Here is a 20,035-nt window from a genome sequence, read left to right as displayed (position 1 = left end):
TATAATGTTTTATTATTTTGTAAAATACAATTTGTATAGTGTGTGTGTACATATATACAGACACACACACACACACACACAACCTTATATTGTGGAAAATATTTAATACAATAATTTGTAATGTATATGGAGAGAGACACACACAACCAAAAAATTTACTTTTGAAACTATTATTTCTGAACATTTATATACATATGTTCCAATATTATATAATTAATTTTTTTATATACTAACTTTCTATATTACATATATACACTATATATAGTTGAATTGCATTTTATAAAATATACACCATATATAATATTTTGTAAAATACAATTTTAAAAGTGTGTACACATACACAGAAATTATACACACACACACACACATTATGAAAAAAAAAAATAACTTTTTTGTATACTATTCTTGCATAATTCAACTGAATAAATAATATTCTATTTATAATTTCTGAAAATTATAAATAAAGTTTTTCTATTGTAAAATACTACATAAAATTATTATTAGTCTATCCTCAGATTTTGAGTCAATATCAGAGATTTAAAACCCCATACCAGTCCACTGCTAGCTTTTAATAATTACTGAATCACTTTTACAGACAAGCACCTACAAGCCAACCAATATTTTACAGGTGTGTACCATAATCCGCAAACACAGACTCTCACACACACAAGACTCTCTTCTTCTGTTTGCAAGTGTCGCTTCCTCCTCATGAGATGTTGTGGTTTAACATGTTTGGTTTCTCTCCCGGTGTGAAAGTGCTGATGTGCTGTCTAAGTAGGAAACATAAAACACAGCACCCAACCAAAGTCAAAGCCTGCAGATACACACGCACAGACACAAACACACAAACACACATGCGTTGCCACCCCCTTCCCTCCCACCCTTTGGGGCTTCTGTAATCTGTTGACAACACTGACTCACATCGGGTTGAGATAAACACTCCATCTTAACAAAGGAGAAAAGAACATTCTGCCACATATTAGCCATAAAATGAGCCATCATCAAAGCGTTCTGCAAACACCTAGACATTATAGCATTATTTTCTTGCTAGATGATACTTATTCATTCATCATCTGTAATTAGGGTGAATAGAAACACTTAAAAGTGAACAAATTATCTGATCTGAATGGCGACCAAGCCCTTTAAATCCTACATAATTAACCCTAATAAGACACTAAATTAACTCACTGTGTTCTAAGCGTACGTGAGTTTCAGTTGCTCACAATTCCAGCATGTCAACTCAGGGTGAAATCTTATTAACCTTCGGTCCTAATGTCAGCAGGTCAGCCAAGGAAAAGCAGAACTTTCACAGCAATCTCTAGCTTTGTGCTTAGAACGAAAAGATGGTTGATAACCAAACGTTCTCATCTGATCTGAAAACAGTGTAGGAGAACGCATCTGATGTGCTGAAATAATCTCTTTGAGAGAGAAGCAGCGGAGGCTCGCACAGATGCTCCACTGCCCTATACCTTATCGCTAATAGATAATGACAGCTGCCAGCAAGACTTTGCATTGCCTGTGTATGCGTGTGGTGATTCAGAGTGGGGGGTGGGGGGGATTAAGTAAGACACAGCCGTTGGTGGAATAAACAGCCAAGCGCTCCTATGGCAGTCCACCCCTGCTTGCCATAAATAGGTCAGTGGAACAACATTCCCCAATCATCCAGCATGGCAACATTCCCATGCCGTGCCAAACAGCCAACATGGCCGCCCATGAAAGAGCTGTCAGAAAGACACCATCGTATCGCATCACATCACATCACATCACACACTTGCTGACTTATTAACTTATGCTCACGGCAGTTTCAGAATGACTGAGACGTTCCTTCAGACACACACGAGCTTTAATGCGCATTACTACAGATCACAAAACGTCTAATATTCACTTTGCAATTCAAAATCATAGAAAACATGTAAATGAACATGCAAAACAGCACATGAGAGAGTCCATGAGATGTTTTGAAAGCAAAACAGCCACATTATTCAAGCAAGAAGAGACATTAGCAGCTCAAAACATTAAAGAAACATTAACTTGGAAATCCCTCTCCTACCTTTCATGGCTGTGATCATTAAGTACATCCTGAGGTTCTGTGGCGGTGCAGAGGACCGTCAACAGCCTTGTCTCAAGAGCATGTGCAGGTTGGGACGCAAGCGTTCTGACTGCTGCTGACTGACGGGAGCGCTGCTGTGCCTCCCTCTGCCTCTTGTCTCTCTACCGCATGAGAATCCATGTGACCGTGACATAAGGACTAAAACCCTTGCGTCCCGCCTCCTTAACCCTTGAGTGACAGCTTTGTCATCCAATGGGGGATTAGTTTGTAAGTATTTAGTTGACTGTGTGGTTTAAAGGGTGAGTTTCGACTCTCACCTTGCACTGCTGTGCAACGTGTTTTCATGATACTCTACTGTATGCAGGAAGCTGTCTGTAGGTAAGGCTTCACAGTGTTAGAGCAACTGAAACACTTTCCCTTCCTCCATGAAAGTGTTTCATGGTGAAACACAGGGCATCGGTTGCCTGTCACCTTTATCACACCATCTGAATAATTTGCTGATATGTCATCACTATTATTACTTTAAAATTGATATGTTACTAATGATCTAGATCTAGAAATGAACTAAAGACATATTCAGTGTGCTGAATAAATATTTTGAGGTACACACTGGAGGCATTTTGTGTCTCTTTTTATATTTATTTTAAGTTTTAAGTTATTACATAAGTTACTGATTTCACAAATTACTTGTATATACACAGTCAAACCAATAATTTATTTAGACACCTTCAACATTTCTTACGTTATCACAGTTTATTCGCTATAGTTTAGAAAATGGTAATAAAATATGACAAGAACTCAAGAGTTAAACTGTGTCAGAACAAATTCATCATGATAATGTCAGATAACTTTTGATATCAATTTTATTGGTAGTCCACTGTATAAATAATTTTTGGGTATAATATGTCAGTTTACTTTATTTTGCTATCCTCACTTACATAAATTAACTATAGTGTCCTGCACTCACTAGTAAAAAATATCAAAAAATATATCTGGTGTCTGAATAATTGTTAGTTTGACTGTATATATAGAGAGAGCCAGAGAGACATTAAGAGAGAACTTTTGTTAAAATTATTAATTTAATTTTATGTATATATTTCATTTTTATTAAAATATCATCTTAAATTTACACTACCAATTTACTCAACTTACTGTAGTTTACAAGTGCATGTATGTGTAATGCAACAATATATTCTAAACACATTAGGGCTGGGTTTTGACACAAATTTCACAGTTTGATTCGATTATGCTTTACAAGCTTGTGATTCGATTTGATTAGATTTAAAATTGATTGGTATCAGGTACAGCACATGGCAAATTTTCTCAAGGAAAAAACTCAACTAATACTGTAAAATCTGCATGAGAGTCAGTTGGTACTACATTACTATAATATTGAAGGTTAAAATTACAATACAAAAATAAACGTTTAACTTTACCTTTAAATTACTGAATTATATTTCTACTCCAATCCGTATTTTTGAAATATAAACATTTAAATAGTTGCTGTCATAAAAGCTTGACAGATTTATTCAAACTGAAGTATTAGAATGAATACTTGATGCATATATTTTAAAAAAATGCCCCTCTAGAGTTAATTTTTCTAGCTAACTAAAAAGTTTATGGTCACCGAATATGTTTTTTTCTGAGGTAAATGTGACATTATCATTGTTTACAAGCTGTTATACTGATGTCTTTGTGTGACTGAAACACTGATTGAACGGTTAAGTTGTACTCTTTCTTTTAACATATCTTCATATGTTCATTCATGTTTATTTTGTGCTGAAACTGCTATTAAACTGGAGGAAATGATCAATTCCGCTTCTCTTACTCTGAGGCGCTACAGTGATCTGTCACCCCACGTTAAACAGCGCCAAAATGGCATTTATTGTTTGAATATCGTAATAAAACGACAGAATTTGAAATCTGAGACTTAGTTTCATATCAAAAGTAACAAATTACAAAGGTTATTGTGATTTCTTTGGATGCGAGGCGTGCTACAATGTTCTGCTCATTAACTGAAAACCGGCTAGACTAAACAATTCTTGGGATTTAAGAACAAATATAGTTTCATAAAAATGAGAATTGTTTAAAATCGAGAAATTGGTATTTTTTGCCCAGCCCTTGATAATATCATGTTATATTCAAACAAAGTAAGTAAAATAAACTGTAAGTTATCATAAATTATCAATATGTGTTGTAAATGCATTTGTATTTTCCTATAGACACACAGTTATCAGCATTATACCAGCCATCAGTCATTAGACATTATTATCGGCATCAGCTACTGAAAAAAAGCCCATATTGACTGACCACTGGTTAAATCATTATTGTTTTTCATCCCCACATAATACAACCATATATAGCCAGCACAGTCATCATCAGCACAGCGGTGATTTGAAATTGCATGTGTTTGCCCACAGGATAACTGGCATATTTGAAATTCTACCCATATGTGTGTGTGGGGTACAAGCACACGCGCATGTAGCCTTATACAGGTCTGGCTAAATCTGAGGGGAACGGGGCCATCTGAATGCTAATGATCTGGCCAGGCCCCAGCACAACACACAACACCATCTCCAATCCACCATGACCAAAAGCTCTGCTCAAAGAAGAAGCCACACAGCTAACTCACCCAAGTATCGTGCAAAACCATCTCTGCGGTTGTGAAAATCACTATTACGCAACAAAGACATTCTAGGGTAACGAACCTGCTGGCAAACCTCATGTTTCAAAGATGTGACTTTAAAGTGGTAGTTCACTCCAAACTCCAAACCTGCGTGCATTTCTTCTGCCGACAACACAAAACATTAAAGATTGTTGTTGATTTATTCATCTCAGTTTAATGTTTTCTTTCCTCAGCCAATCACCTCACAGAGAACCACTGCTCTCAACACGAGCCACTCAATCCCATTTTGTCTGGAAACTTCTCCCACATGCTGTCCAACTGAGGACCTAATAGTTGAAATAGAGATGCTGGAGCTGCTTCTGCAGGTCTCATGTTTCACGGGCATGACAGCAGTGTGAGGATGGGGTTCTGTTGTGCGAGACACTCTCACAGAGAAATTCATCCCTCTGCAATCCTGAACACAGCTCTCACTGGGGTGGGTTTAACTTCAGCAGGACAGACATGCTTATACATGCTCCCAGCTGCTGCTTGTTTGCTTGGTGTCTCCAACACAAACATCAAGACTCGCGTACAAACGCACATGTGCACGGTGCAACGCCCACAGTAACTATCACAGCAAATTCTCTTATTTAAAAACGACTAAATAAAATCTGAATGCAATATGAAACTCCATACTTTTTCAAGTTTAAACTGTTTTCACACTTGTTATAAGTACACCACTTTCCTTCCAGTACTTTCAAGCACACAAGGGACATCTCATCCAGTAAAGAAGATTTCACATCATTCAATACACAAACAGGAAGTCTCTATTGGTAAACCACAGAAGCATCCCGCTAGTGTGCAGTTATCTTCTTGAGCAGCTAATCTCACCTTGACCAACATTTTTCTGTCATGTTGGCAGAACTTTTTAACTTGAAACCAGTATATAAGAAATGGCTTTCTTCTGTTTCCATAAACACCCACATTTGAGGGGGAATGTAGGGCACATCAGTAAACAATCAACTACATTTATTTAGAGTGAAAACTGTTTAGTCCATGGCTTGAAATATGTCCTTGTATAAAACCTTTGATATAAGATACACTAATCTTATTAATACAGTAACAGCAAATATAATATAAATGATAAATTGAATGTTTAGGGCTGCCCACGACTAAAGATTTTTCTGGTCGAGTAGTAGTCGTTCATTTTAAGCATTAGTCGACTTTTAGTCGCACGTTTATTAATAAATATAAATCATCATAAAGATCATAGCTTAATAAGCAAACAAGCTTAAACAGCAAGAAAACTGCATTCATGTTTTAATAATTTATTGCTAAGTTAGTGCTTTCTTTGTTTTCGGTTTAAGAGATGAAGTCGGCAACACTGACTCGTCATCTCCGCAGTAGTTGATACGCCTGTGTGCATGTTTCATGATTACATAATCTGAGAATATTTGTTTTTTATTTGAATTGGTTCATTTAAAAGTAGACATTTCACTCTGTATAAATACATTTTTAATGTCTGCAAAACAAGTATACTGAGAGTTTCGAGCTTAAGTTCACAGAGACCGAGGCGGCAAAAAGCGCATCCTGTTTGCTCTCATTATTTTACAAAAGCGCAACGTTTCGTTGTTATTCTGAGTGTGCACAAATAAATGTAGTCTTTACAGGTTCAAAAGATGTATTACTTTTATCTGTATGACCAAAAATGACGGAGTATTTTAAGACCTAGTGACCACACCAGCGCCTCCATCTGTCATGCAGAAAGAACGCTACTTTTCAGCTTCAGACATTTCAACAGCGCACATTTTTCTAGGTTAACATTAGGTTGAGTGGCCATGTAAAGTTGCTACTACTAAAGCCATATTTAAGGTTGATGAATGATAGGCAATAGCTTGGATTTCCTGCCCAATGTACAATATTACCACATAGACCAGCCGTTAACAATCTGTCTGCCGCGGAGTGCGTGAATTTGCCACTTCCTTTGGAATTTTTTTTTCTGTGACTAAGCGACCATACAATTTTTGTCGACCAGCTTCTTCTCGTCAACTAACGGTAAGTCGACTATTAGGGGGCAGCCCTAAAAATGATAAATTCCTAAATAACAAGTTGCATTTTTACACACACATATACTGTACATATATGTATATTTATGTGTGTGCACAAAAATGCATGTTTTTTCAGAATTTCTCATTTATCTTCTTGTAATATATTACAATAAACAGGACTAATAAATGATAAATTATGAAAAATTACAAATTGCATTTTTATACACACACACACACACACACACACACACATGTTGGGTTTACATGTTTTATGGGGACATTCCATAGGCGTAATGGTTTTTATACTGTACAAACCGTACTTTCTATTACCCTACACCTAAACCTAGCCCTCACAGGAGATTGTGCATACTTTTACTTCATCAAAAAAACTCATTGTGCATGATTTATAAGCCTGTTTCCTCATGGGGACCTGAGAAATGTCCCCACAAGGTCAAAATCTACTGGTATTCCTATCCTTGTGGGGACATTTGGTCCCCACAACGTGATGAATACCAGGTACACACACACACACACACACACACACACACACACACACACACACACACACACACACACACACACACACACACACACACACACACACACACACACACACACACACACACACACACACACACACACACACACACACACACACACACACACACACACACACACACACACACACACACACACACACACACACACAAATATAACTAAATAAGTGTGTGTGTGTGTGTGTGTGTGTGTGTGTGTGTGTTTGTGTAAGAGAGAGAGTGTGTACATGGTAAACATGGTGTAGAGTGAGAGGAGGTGAGAAAGATCAGTTACACCACTGACAAGCTGGTAAACACTGTTTTAAAAAAGCAGTTACACAGATATCTCTTAAGAATCGTATAGTAGGTACTACAACTACAATTATCCTTTTACTTATAAAACCTTATCGAAAGCTGTGTTGGTGGAAGAGCACTTTTTAAACCAGCGTTTATTATCACAGTAATCTGATCCTAGCATGCATTGTCACTTTCCCACATTAACCCAAACAATCTGATTAAAGCAAAAAAGAGGTGGATGTTAAAGTGGGTGTCAACATTCTCAGTTTCTTACATTTTCCAGAAGTCCGCTGTCTCCTCCTCTCTTGAATTTCTTTTGTAACAACCTCCCTCATCATTCGGTCTTATGTACAAATGAAGTATGTTACATAAACATCTATGGCCACAGAAATGTACTCTTACATCAAAACTATACTTACATGTGTGTGTTTTCTTCGCTGAGGACACATCTGAAAAAGACAAGAAATAAAATAAATATTAAACAAAGTTTATAGAGCCTTGTCCCTGATTGTAAAGCAGTAAAGTTTTGAATTTATATGTATATTATACACAATTTGATTCTGATTCACAAGCTTGGGTACATGCCCAAATTTTCTCATGGAAAAAATACTCTCAACTAATACTGTAAAATATGCATGAGACTACATTACTATAATATTGAAGGTTAAAATGAACTGATTTGTGTACAAATGCTTAAATTACACTCTTAAAAATAAAAGTGCTTCACCATGCCATATAAGAACCCTTTTTGTCTAAATGGTTTCATAAAGAACCTTTAACATCTGAAGAAATTTTCTGTTTCACAAAAGGTTCTTTGTGGTGAAAGAAGGTTCTTCAGATTATAAAAAGATAAGAAAGAGATGGTTCTTTGAAGAAACTTTGACTAAATGGTTCTTTGTGGAACCAAAAATAGTTCTTGTATGGCATTGCTGTGAAGAACCTTGTAAAAAAGTGCACACTTAATGAATTTTATATAATAATAAAGTTACAATTACATAATTATATTTCTACTCCAATTTTTTTTGCTTTTTTAAATAAACATTTAAATAAAATTTCAATAGCTTTATTGTCTATTGTCTTTAGACAAAAACACTAAAACAATACATAAAAATAATTATTTTGAGATTAAGATTTTAAGAAACGGTGTCTGTCATAAAAGCTTTACAGAATTATTCAAACATAAATTAAACATTGAAGAACAGTAATATTTCTAATTGAATTTGTGTCCGCGGTTGAAACACTGCGATTGCAGCAGGATACGGATTTCGGTACTCTTTCTTTTAAAATACCTTCAGATGTTCATTCATGTTTATTTCATGCTAAAACTGGTATTAAAGCAGAGGAGACGATCAGTTCATGTGCACTTCGCACTGCCGCTTCTCTTTAACTGAGACGCTTTCTGTCACTCCACATTAAACAGCGGCAAAACAGCATTTATTGTTTGAATACTATAATCAAATAGACAGAATTTAAAATCTGAGACTCTGTTTCATATCAAAAGTAAAAAAGCACAAAGCTTAGTGCGATTTATAGGATGGGAGGTGCGCTACGGTGTTCCGTTCATTTACTGAAAACAGGCTAGACTAAACGATTCTTGGGATTTAAAAATCAATATCGTTTCATAAAAATGAGAATCAGCCCTAATATATATTTGTTTCTGTAGCTTGTCCCTTCTTTCTACACTGTAAAATCATAACTTGTCTGATTTTGGCTGCTTCATAAGAAATTAAAATAATAGCCTTGAAAAGCAAAAAGATCATGAAAAAAATTAAACCCATGTTTGTTATATGCAAACATATTGCTAAACATGAAAATAATACAGAAATAATATGTATATAGTAAATAATGTACACATTCATGTTTTTTTAAACACACAGGAGTGAACTGAAGGCACTCTGTAATCCCAAGCCATCACAGGCCCTGGCTTATGCTTTTACATTCAGGGCAACTCAGGCCAGTGCAGTCAATCACCATTAATCCATCCACTCCCTTTAATCAGGGCTATTGTACTACAGCCAGCTCTATTGTGATGTAAAGTGTCCATCTGAGAGAAATACAATCTGTCATGACCAGTGATACTGTCGAAACGAGATACAAGTGGTAAATGGCAACTGCCAATCAACAAAGCATTAACCAGTGATTTGTGCCAAATGAATTTCCATCTGCTTGTAAATTAGACTCAGTAGTAAAAGAGTTCATGTCCAACTTAAAGCACACTGCACGAGAGAAATAAGACACAACTAATAACCAATTGAACATTTTTCATGAAAGGTGGTAAATGACAGAACCTTTCAGATGTTAGACTTAGGAAATCATTTCAACATGGATGTGATAGTGATATAGTTAGACCAGCTGTATTAAAAATCTGTGTACTTGTTTATTGTACTTAAATAACTGAAGAATCCTAAAGCGGAGCTTATAATTGCTTGATGTTTAAACCAGCATATTCATTAAACGTATGAGAAGAGCTTTCCCTTTTCCTAGTTCTTATTTTCAGCTGGACCAGAACAAACGTTCTGGCTTGGGGCTTTTGAGGAGGCACATTCATTATCCATCTCCAGCTGAAAATCAGAAAGATGAAAAGAGAGAATCTGAATGCAAACCTTTATTTATCCATCTATTCATGAAACGAAACAGGAGAGGCGTGAAAAAAAAAAAAAAACAATCCCGCTTTGTCTCGTTCCCATCTTTCCGCAATGCTAAGTAAAAAGCGGCTTCATATCTGATGATGCTCAGCAGCGAAATGACAGCGAATCTCCTGTTGTGGTTCTTTCCACCCATTTCTAATTGGTTTAACTCCTCGGTCTCAGTCTCAAACAGCCTCCCCCTGAGTCTCTTTGTTTCTGTCTGTTCACATTGAAATTTCCCTGTAATTCTCCTTCCATGCTCCGAAGAACAGAGAGCATGTGGATGTGCAAAGAAAAAAATGGCTGAGGGTTGAGAGGATTAGACCGCAATAACGATGAAACATTACAGAATGCAAAGGTCAGGGGAACGCATTGTACCCATTAAAATGTACTTGCGGTGAAATTATTTGCCGTCCAAATAGTTGGGTTAAAAAAATTAAAAAGATTCAAATCAATCATCTAAATTGACTATCTACACACGTGTCTGTGTTCATGTGTATATTATCTCACTCACTGCATAATTAATTATTAGGGCTAGGTTTTTGTTCAGAAATTTCCGATATGGGTTCCAGAACGATACATTATCCAATTCCAATTTTATGAAATCCGTTTTAACAAAATTACATTACCACAAAAAAATTAGTTTGATTTTTTCAGTTTGTTGATGTTTTCACAGACTTAAAGACTCTCCTGAGTCATTGGGAAAAGGAACTAAAAAGCACAAAGGGACTAAATGTAACCAGCAAAGTTTCCACATCTTTTGTGGCGCTAAAAGAGAGTTCGTTTTTCCCCTGGAACAGATGAACATACATATGGTACAAAACCTACCCGATAGTATGAACAAAAACGAATTTTTTTATCTCCCATCTTTCAGCTCAATCATCATGTGTCATGATTTTCATAGGATTTGTACCCAAGGATTACGCATCCTAAGTCCAATTCTGAGTAAGTCTGTTATGTCCGGAAAGCGAAACATAGGGAACTGTAATCATAACCATATATGAAAACAAGTGCTGACCGTTTTACTTCTTCTACTGTTCATTTTTGTTGGAAACTACAGTGATATGTATTTAGTAGTATGTATTTCACGACGTTGGTTTTGTACGTGTTACTGCAGTTCTGACTTGAAATGTCTGTTAAGTGGCGCTATAAGTCTAACACTCTGTTAAATTTTAAAATAACATACCATCTGCACTACACCTAAACCTACCCGATAGTATGAACAAAAGCAAATGCGATGTAAAAACACAATTGCAAACATGCTGTTTTAGCTTGTTTTTTGATCTCTTATCTTTCAGCTCTATCATCATGAGTCATGTTTTTCACAGGATTTGTACCCAAAGATTCCACTTCCTAAGTCCAATTCCTTTCCGTCTGAGCTATCGAGTAAGCTTGATATGTCCGGAAAGCAAAACATATGGAGCTGTAATCATAACTGTGTATAAAAAACAATTATAAGTCCTCGCTGTTTTACTTCCTCTAGTGTTAAATTTTGTTGGAAACTACAGTGATATGTATTTATTGGTACGTATTTTGCGTCTTGTGAAAAAGTTTCCACAGGTGCGTTTTCATCATGAGATCAGTAAAAATTTATAGCTCAGATAGAATCATCATTTCTATTTATTTTCTATTGATCTACTGAAGAGCATTAGCTGATTCCAGTGCTGTTTGCCTGTTTTCTTCTCTTTTATACGCTGCTGTTCCGAAGTTCACCTGCTTCCCAAATTACTGTGAAACGGGTAAACGTGACAACAAAAAAACGCAATGGATGATCAAACAGATAGAACTCTATCAACACCCTCGAGTCAAAACTAGTAAATAAAGACAACTGTAGAGGTGAAATATGGCATTATTTTGCATACAAAACAGATGACAAAGGTGAACGAGCTGACCTGCACGTGTATGCAAACATTGCTATAAATCATGTGCATCATTGCCACAGGAGGAAACACATCAAATCTTGCTAAGCATTTGTCACTTGCTCATCCTTATCTTTAACGCAAATTTAGAGATCGACAGGTGAGTGCATCATTCATTAATATTTTGAGTAAAAGCATAGTATACATCTTACAAACTGTCTTACGTAGCATGACGCTACAGTGTGCATTAATGGTCACGTACCGTGTTGTGTGGATTGAGATCTTTTCTGAAACATTAAACGGTATGGACGAGGATTGTTCTCATTTTAAAACATTGTTTTTTACTAAAACGTAACACACAATAAACAGACTGAGAGAACACGACCCAGTGAGTTTCAAAATGTGTGTCAGTTGGCGGGATTCAGGGTGCATACTGGGTTATTAAATTTTTTAGGATGGCTTTTAGGGGAGAACATGTGTGCTTCCAATCTTTTCGAGAGATTAGTCAGAGCTGAATGACACAGAAACTGCCTCAGGATTGAGGTAAAACTACTCATTTGGCGATTTTCTCAATCCTGTTTAAACCGGATGCTGAGAGGACCAGGATCATCCAATAATGTGCCAAATAAACCTTGTTTACCATTCTTAATTGATTGTTCACTTATTTTACTTTTAACAATTAATAAGTGTTAGTCAATGATGATTGTGTTACGGACACAAACAGATGGTCTCCTAAGCTCAAACCCTGGGGTCTGATTACTTAATTCACTGATTTTATCAAAGCCAAGCACAACATGGATGTGTACTTAAGTGACTTTGAGTTATGCAGAGTTGAATGGGTTCACACAAGGTTGGTTGAGTTCACTAACGCTCACTGAATACTTTGAGGCCCTGCTCATATGAGAGGTAATAAGTTGTCAAAGTCAGTTGGTGTCAGAAACCTAATGAGAGTTTGACACAGTGACCAATTGAAAAGCTTATGACTCAAGGTTAGAGTTACCCTGGAAATCCAGAGGTCTTGCGAGAGCACAATTTGAATTGTCTCTGCAAGACATTCTGGCATCGAGCAATGATGCAGGTTACTGCGATACGTAAGCAATTGTGGGAACCAATCAAATCGGTGTATCTGATGTAGGCGGGCCAGAGGCGAGCTAAGCTGATGATGACAGCACTGCGACATCCGAATCATATAGTAAACTTTGAAAGATCGCTGTCGCTACAGATGAACAACAAGTTGTTTGAAACGGCTTTGGCCGCTACAATGAACGAGTTAGACTTGGCTTTCCATATAAAAGAGGAACAGAAAACCGAAAACTCGAATTGTTCCTTTGTAAGAAGGACGTTTTTGCTGTTTTGCCGACTGGATACGGCAAGAGTTTAATCTATCAGTTCCCGAGTTCACGCTTACATATAATTAGCCGGAGAATAGTAGTACATGTTTGGCGTGCTGTCCGGTGAAGGGCTCCGAGCTCGGGAATGGCCCGAACCCAGAGTACGTTACCCCCCAATAGGAGTAGCGAGAACTCGGAGTGATGAGATGGGGTGGTGGAGGTTTACTGATAAACCATTGAGTGAATTGAGGTGAGTCAGCTGTATTTAAACCTATGGCGCTGATTGACTTGTGATGTTTACGCTAAGCATCTGACGCGCTTCTCCCGAACGTTGTTAATGAAACATCATTTAGCTCTGCTGGTAGCTAAGCGTGTATTGTTGTGATTGGTCGTGGCGTTATCCAATTGCGTGCAGTTAGAGTTTCAAATGCATGCTTGGTGCCGCCCCTCGAGTTAGGCAGTTTTCATTGCTCGATCCCAGACCCTTAATCTTAATAGATTAGGGTCTGGATTTTTCCAGGCTAGGTTAGAGTTGCACTTTCCTTTGAAACCGATCATTTGTCAGCTGCGCTGACCATGTTGGGGGCTAGCTAGGGATGTGAGGACATAAATATTTGAGGTTTTAACTTGGAAACACTTAGGAATCTGATATGTTTTATTCATTGTTCAGGCTTAATGTTTAATCAGGTTGGGGCAGTATTCTCACCATGTTTAAGAACTGATGTCCCTATCAGAAATGCAAAGAGTTTATGAAAATAGCTTTTGTTTCTTTCACGAAGAAGTCCTGATGATGCTAAGTCTTTTGTTTGATGTGACTGATGAAGTATTTATAGCCTTCAAAGCGCAAAATCCATGATAAGAAGGATCTTCAAATCAAAACATGTTCCATGAAGAATTATTCCCTGAGCAAATAACACAAATCCCAAAACCTTCTCCCTCATACGCTGAAATTATACATCACTACAACCTAAGCTGCTTACCAATGAACAAATAAACTGAAAAAATATGTGTCTAAAATGAATACATATACACTTTACACACACTACCGTTCAAATGTTTGAGGACACTAAGATTTTTTTTTTTAATGATGTTTTTATGCTCACCAAGGCTGCATTTATTGGAATTAAAAAAAATAGTTATGGTTAAAAATAACAATAATTTCTAATATAGGCCTATTTCTAGCATTTAAACTGTAATTAATTTTTTTGTGATGGCAAAGCTGAATTTCAGCAGGCATTGATTCTCAAGAAATATTCTTGGTATTATATTATTTAAAAACAGTTGTGCTGTTTGTTTTTTTGTTTTTGTTTTTTGTAAAAATACATGGTTTTCAGGATTCTTTGATAAAATTAACGTTAAAAAGAACAGCATTCATGACATGCTACATTTAATCTAAAACTCTTTTAAACATTTATTTCTCTATGTTTTTGCGGTTTAACTTATCTAAAAAAAAGGGCAATTTATAATTCAGTCCAACACTGTGGGTCTTCCAGGGGTCAAAGGGTTCAAACAGACGCACATGCTCACAGGACCTGCTTTTCTTACACATGGTTTCTAGCCCATGCGATGAAGCTGGAATGCAGGCCATAATGTTGTTACAACTCCACTCGTCTCTCTCTTGCACTCTGTTTGACTCTTTCAGTCCTTTTTTTTAACTCTTAACTATGTTAGCATCAGCAACTGTCAGTTACACTGATGACAGGTATTTTCTGCAGTTTGAAGATCACTCTGATATTCATGACTGGCTCTAGCACTAGCTGTACACACTCCCTAGGGCTCAAACATACTGAAAAACCCCTGAATTCATTAACGTCAGGAAAAAATGAAATATTAAAAAACGGAAATGGAACGGATACTTCAAATTCTGGATTTTGATTGGACGAGCTGCGTTGGAAGCCGTTGTTAAATTTAGATAAACCTGTAACTGTGACCACAGACTATATTAATGTGCCAGGTCTCTACTTTGTTTGGCAACTGTAAACAACGGCTAAGCTAATGTACTTTATTACTTGGCAGAAAAATTATTTACTCAGATAACTGATATAAATAAATGCAATTAGCTATTATTTATTACTTGAATTCACTAATTACTTACATGATTATTTATATTTTCATTTATATTTAACAAGAAAAGTTCTGGTGTTCATTTGTACTACACAATGCACACTTATTTTATATGGACTCAGATTTTATATGGACTAAACTGGTCACAAATGCGACAAAAAATTGCATCCATAATTTATAAGTTACAACTGGCAATCATTGATAGATGATGTTCATCAGAAACCATCTCATTACAGTGCATAGTCTGTGTTGTCTGTACGCAATAATAATAGGTTTTTGAGAACAATTCATTCACTACATCTGTTATGTGACAAATCAACAAAAGACTTGAGATATGATCTAATCATTTATGTTTCTTGATTTATCTTCGGCTGCATTCTAAAGATTTCTATTTTGGAATATGATAAAAGATTGAGTATGTGAACATCAGGGGTGTTTCCGCTTCTCTTCTGAGGAGGCAAGGGAGGCAGAGCCTCCTCAAAATATTGAATGAGAGAGAAAAAAAAAAATCATAGTACAAAATTAAAACAATGCCAATATCACAAAAAAAGCATATAAAATAAGTTTTTTTGGCCCTGCGACACCAGCAGGTAAAGTTATAGAAGTCCGCGTCTCTCTCGCCTCCCTTGAGCTCACTCAGTTTTAACAGACTCCCTAAAGCATGGCGTTTGGTGGGGGGGGGGGTAATTGAGAATGAATGGGGGACAGTCACTTGAGAGGAGGCAATGCCATCATCGTGAAATGATTGTATATGACTAATTATGTTTGGCTGTGATTGGTTCATGCGTAAAATCCCACCTTATGTTCATGAGCATTTTGTGTTCGCAAATGAGTCTGAATGAACAATATAATGCCGTTAAAGGGAAGACTAAATTAGTAAACAACTCACACTTCGATATAACCACTTTGTTACATCAAAATAAGACTTGTGGCATGAAATGGTATTAAAACATGATCTGTAGGAGTTTTTAGTGAGTAATCAGCTCTGTGAACAATATTTACTGGCTTTAAAGACTGATGATCAAAAAAAAAAAAACTGTTAAAAAGTAAACTATTAAAAAGAATAGCTGAACATCAGTTCTCATATGTGACCCTGAACCACAAAACCAGTCTTAAGTCGCTGGGGTATATTTGTAGCAATAGCCAAAAATACATTGTATGGGTCAAAATTATTGATTTTTCTTTTATGTCAAAAATCATTAGGAAATTAAGTAAAGATCATGTTACATTAAGATTTTTTGTAAAATTCCTACTGTAAACCTATCAAAATGTAATTTTTGATTAGTAATATGCATAGTTAAGAACTTAATTTGGACAACTTTAAAGGTGATTTTGTCAGTATTTAGATTTTTTTGCACACTTAGATTCCAGATTTTCAAATAGATGTATCTTGGCCAAATATTGTCCTATCCTAACAAACCATACATCAATAGAAAGCTTATTTATTGAGCTTTCATATGATGTATATATCTCAGTTTTGTAAAATTTAACCTTATGACTGGTTTTGTGGTCCAGGGTCACATGTAAAATATATTGTTTAAATGGTAACACTTTACAATAAGGTTCCTTAGTTAACATTAGTTAATCACATTAGTTAACATGAACTAATAATGAACTGCACTTATACAGCATTTATTAATCTTTGTTCATGTTAATTTCAGCATTTACTAATACGTTTTTAAAATCTTGTTAACATTAGTTAATGCAGCATGATCTAACATGAACAAACAATGAACAACTGTATTTTCGTTAACTAACGTTTATGAAGATTAGTAAATACAGTAACAAATGTATTGCTCATGGTTAGTTCATGTTAGTTAGTACATTAACTAATGTTTAACTAATGAACCTTATTGTAAAGTGTTACCGTTTAAATTATTACTGCCTTTATTATTTTGGAATAAATGTAAAACTTGATGAGATTCATGCTTGGCTTTAATAAATAGAATTTTGATGACATTGTTAATGTAAAAATATAAAACAGAATAGTTTTTTCTTTTTCTGATAGTGTAAGTAATGTTTATTTAACCACAAAAATGTTATTAATTTACAGTTAATTTTGAAAAATGCAACATTAGTACGCAATAATGAACAGTGTGAGCGGATTCGCCAAACTTATGTGTTTTTAATTTAAGTCAGACCAAACAGTTTTTTTTTTAATGCAAACTCAAGCTCATGGTGAGCGGTTTAAATCGGACACTATTTAGCTACCCTTACAAAAATTAACCATGGTTTTACTGCAAAAAATCCCAAAACAACGATGGTTACTAGTGAATAGTATCCACAAATGAACCATAGTTTTTCTATTCTATCCATAGTTTAACTATAGTATTTGTAGTAAAACTGTAGTTATACAGTATGTAGTTTTCATTTTAAAACGCACAACTTTTGCTATGGTTACAGCTGTTGTTTACAATCATTCGAAAATGAGACTTTCGAAAATGCTGCAGACCCCGTTTTAGTTTAAAAACTCCAGGGTTGCGCTTCAGTGTAAACTGACCAAAACGGAGACTTTTGAAACGATGGCGTGGCTGCCCACATTCGCTCTGCATATCCGTGATGACTGTGTAAACAATAACATCATGCTCATTATGAATGGTCATGTGACATGCATTTTCGGTTGTGCAGTGTGGACGAAGATCGTGTAAACGCCATTTTAAAAACACACTAGTGGAAACAGGGCCTAAGTCAACGAGTCATTCGCAGCTGAGCTTAAAAAAAGACATTTCCTGCTACGTTCATATTTTTCATTTGTATGATGTATATTACTGGTTCATGAGACTGACACGATCAGCCTTTTTACTGACTGGCCTTTCATTTGATAATGCGTAACTTTAAAAGAACATATTCACAATCACAACTCACAGTTTTGTAGTAATGGATTTTCTGGAGCCCTGAACTATCATTACGCAACCAAGTCAAAATGTGGAATAATAGAGTTTATACATCAACAAAGCAACCTCTCTTGTACAACCCCATTTAACAGATGTTGTGGTCTTCTTTAAACTGACATTTTCTTTATTTGAGCTACAGACAATCAGTGCTGAAAAAGCCATAACGTAACGGTCCTGAGGAAATGGAGAATGGCAAGCATCAGTCAGTGAAATGGCAGGTAGAGTTTCACATCATATTTAATCGCCTATCCAGTCCATTTCTCTCTCTTTCACATCCTTCACACCACTCTTTCTTTTGTACTTTTCCATCAGTCTATTTCTGTCTGACAAGCTTACAAGAGATGATGATCGCATTTACGTAATAGGCACACACACACAGACACACACCCACAGAGATCCAGACAGCACTTACACAAACACTCCCACTGTGCATTACAGCACAGCACTGAGATTATGCCAAATTGGGTTAGTAGAGCAGTACTGGGTTACACAGAACAACAAACACACACTGAGGAGGTACGAGAGGGGAGGAGAAGACAAGACGGAAGATAAAGGGAGGGGAACGAGTGGTCATGAAGTGGACTGCCAACACCAGCTCAGTTCATCGCTTATGACCAGCTCTGCATGTTAATCTCCGAAAGTAAAAAGCATGTTGATGTGCCCCCGCCGGGCGTAATGAGGGGGCTATCGGCTCCTACTGCGGAGAGGAAAATAACCGTTATGCACCAAAGGGAGGGAGAGAGCGAGAGATCACATAAAGAGATCATGGAGAGTGTGTGTTAGCAGCAGGATAACAGAGCTTAAACCTCCAAAGGGATTAATAAAATCTGGTTTCCAGGGACTCTGGGATATGTGAATTTAAAGGTTTATCCATGCATAACAGCCAGAGAACTGGAAAATATTTTTCAGTGTTTTTTAGGAGCACATTTGTCAAAATATTTAGAAGATGGAAAGAGTGGGATTCAAAAAGTCTCATACCTCTTGTGAAAAGGCTTCTATGTGTATTTTTCAATTTAACGGTTTTTATAAAAATATTAAGCAGCACGACTGTTTTCAACATCGATAATAATAAGAAATGTTTTTTGAACGCCAAATCAGCACGAGTAATGACTGCTACTACATTAAAAGCAAAAGTATTTAAAAAAATAAAAATATTTTAAAAAGACATAAAGGGATATTTCACCCAAAAATGAAAATTCTGTCATTTATTACTCACCCTCATGTCGTTTCAAATAGGGCTGGGTAAAAAATATCGATTCTCCGATTTTAATCGATCTTCAGTTTAACCCAACGATATCGATTGGGGAAATCCCCGAATCGATTCTTAATGCGCGTGCTTCACGTAAGAGGATATGAATATTCCCCTCTCGTCCTGAAGGTGTCCTGCTGAGAGAGTTTTCTCAACTGCTGGTGATCTAATCACAGCGCAAAGGAGCTATCAGAACATGATCAGCTGCTTTTTTTGCAGAAAAATCTGGTGATCAAAAATGATAAGGCTGTAGTTAAGAACTGTTAGTTTTATGGACAGTTAGAATGTTTTGTATACGCAGACAAGGGCTTTATAATGGGCCTGTTTTGAACGTTTTGAATTTAGAAAAATGTTTTATTTCTTAAACATGTTTGAAGTTCTTAATAGATTTCACTGTTGCACATTTACAGTCTTTTTATTTTTTTACAGTAATGTGCATTTTGCAGTTTGTTTACATGGTGTACAATGGATGCAC

At 36.2% G+C, this 20,035-nt stretch overlaps 1 protein-coding gene across 3 annotated transcripts in view; it reads right to left on the bottom strand.

The window, feature by feature from the left end:
• The window catches only part of rorab (RAR-related orphan receptor A, paralog b), a 49,384-nt gene that overhangs the window by 13,302 nt on the left and 16,047 nt on the right, over positions 1–20,035 (bottom strand). The window contains exons 2-3 of one of the 3 annotated variants that reach the window (XM_073836214.1): positions 7,956–7,985; positions 7,811–7,879 (exon numbers count right to left, since the gene is read on the bottom strand). In XM_073836214.1, the coding sequence (XP_073692315.1) occupies positions 7,811–7,879; positions 7,956–7,985 (99 nt within the window). Of the gene's footprint in view, positions 1–2,050; positions 2,187–7,810; positions 7,880–7,955; positions 7,986–20,035 lie in introns of those variants that run through there. The other 2 variants (XM_073836215.1, XM_073836216.1) reach the window with 2 other exon arrangements.

The sequence above is a fragment of the Garra rufa genome, chromosome 3 (genome assembly GCF_049309525.1).
Source record: "Garra rufa chromosome 3, GarRuf1.0, whole genome shotgun sequence".
NCBI lineage: Eukaryota > Metazoa > Chordata > Actinopteri > Cypriniformes > Cyprinidae > Garra > Garra rufa.
This window is presented reverse-complemented; position numbering and strand designations above follow the sequence as displayed.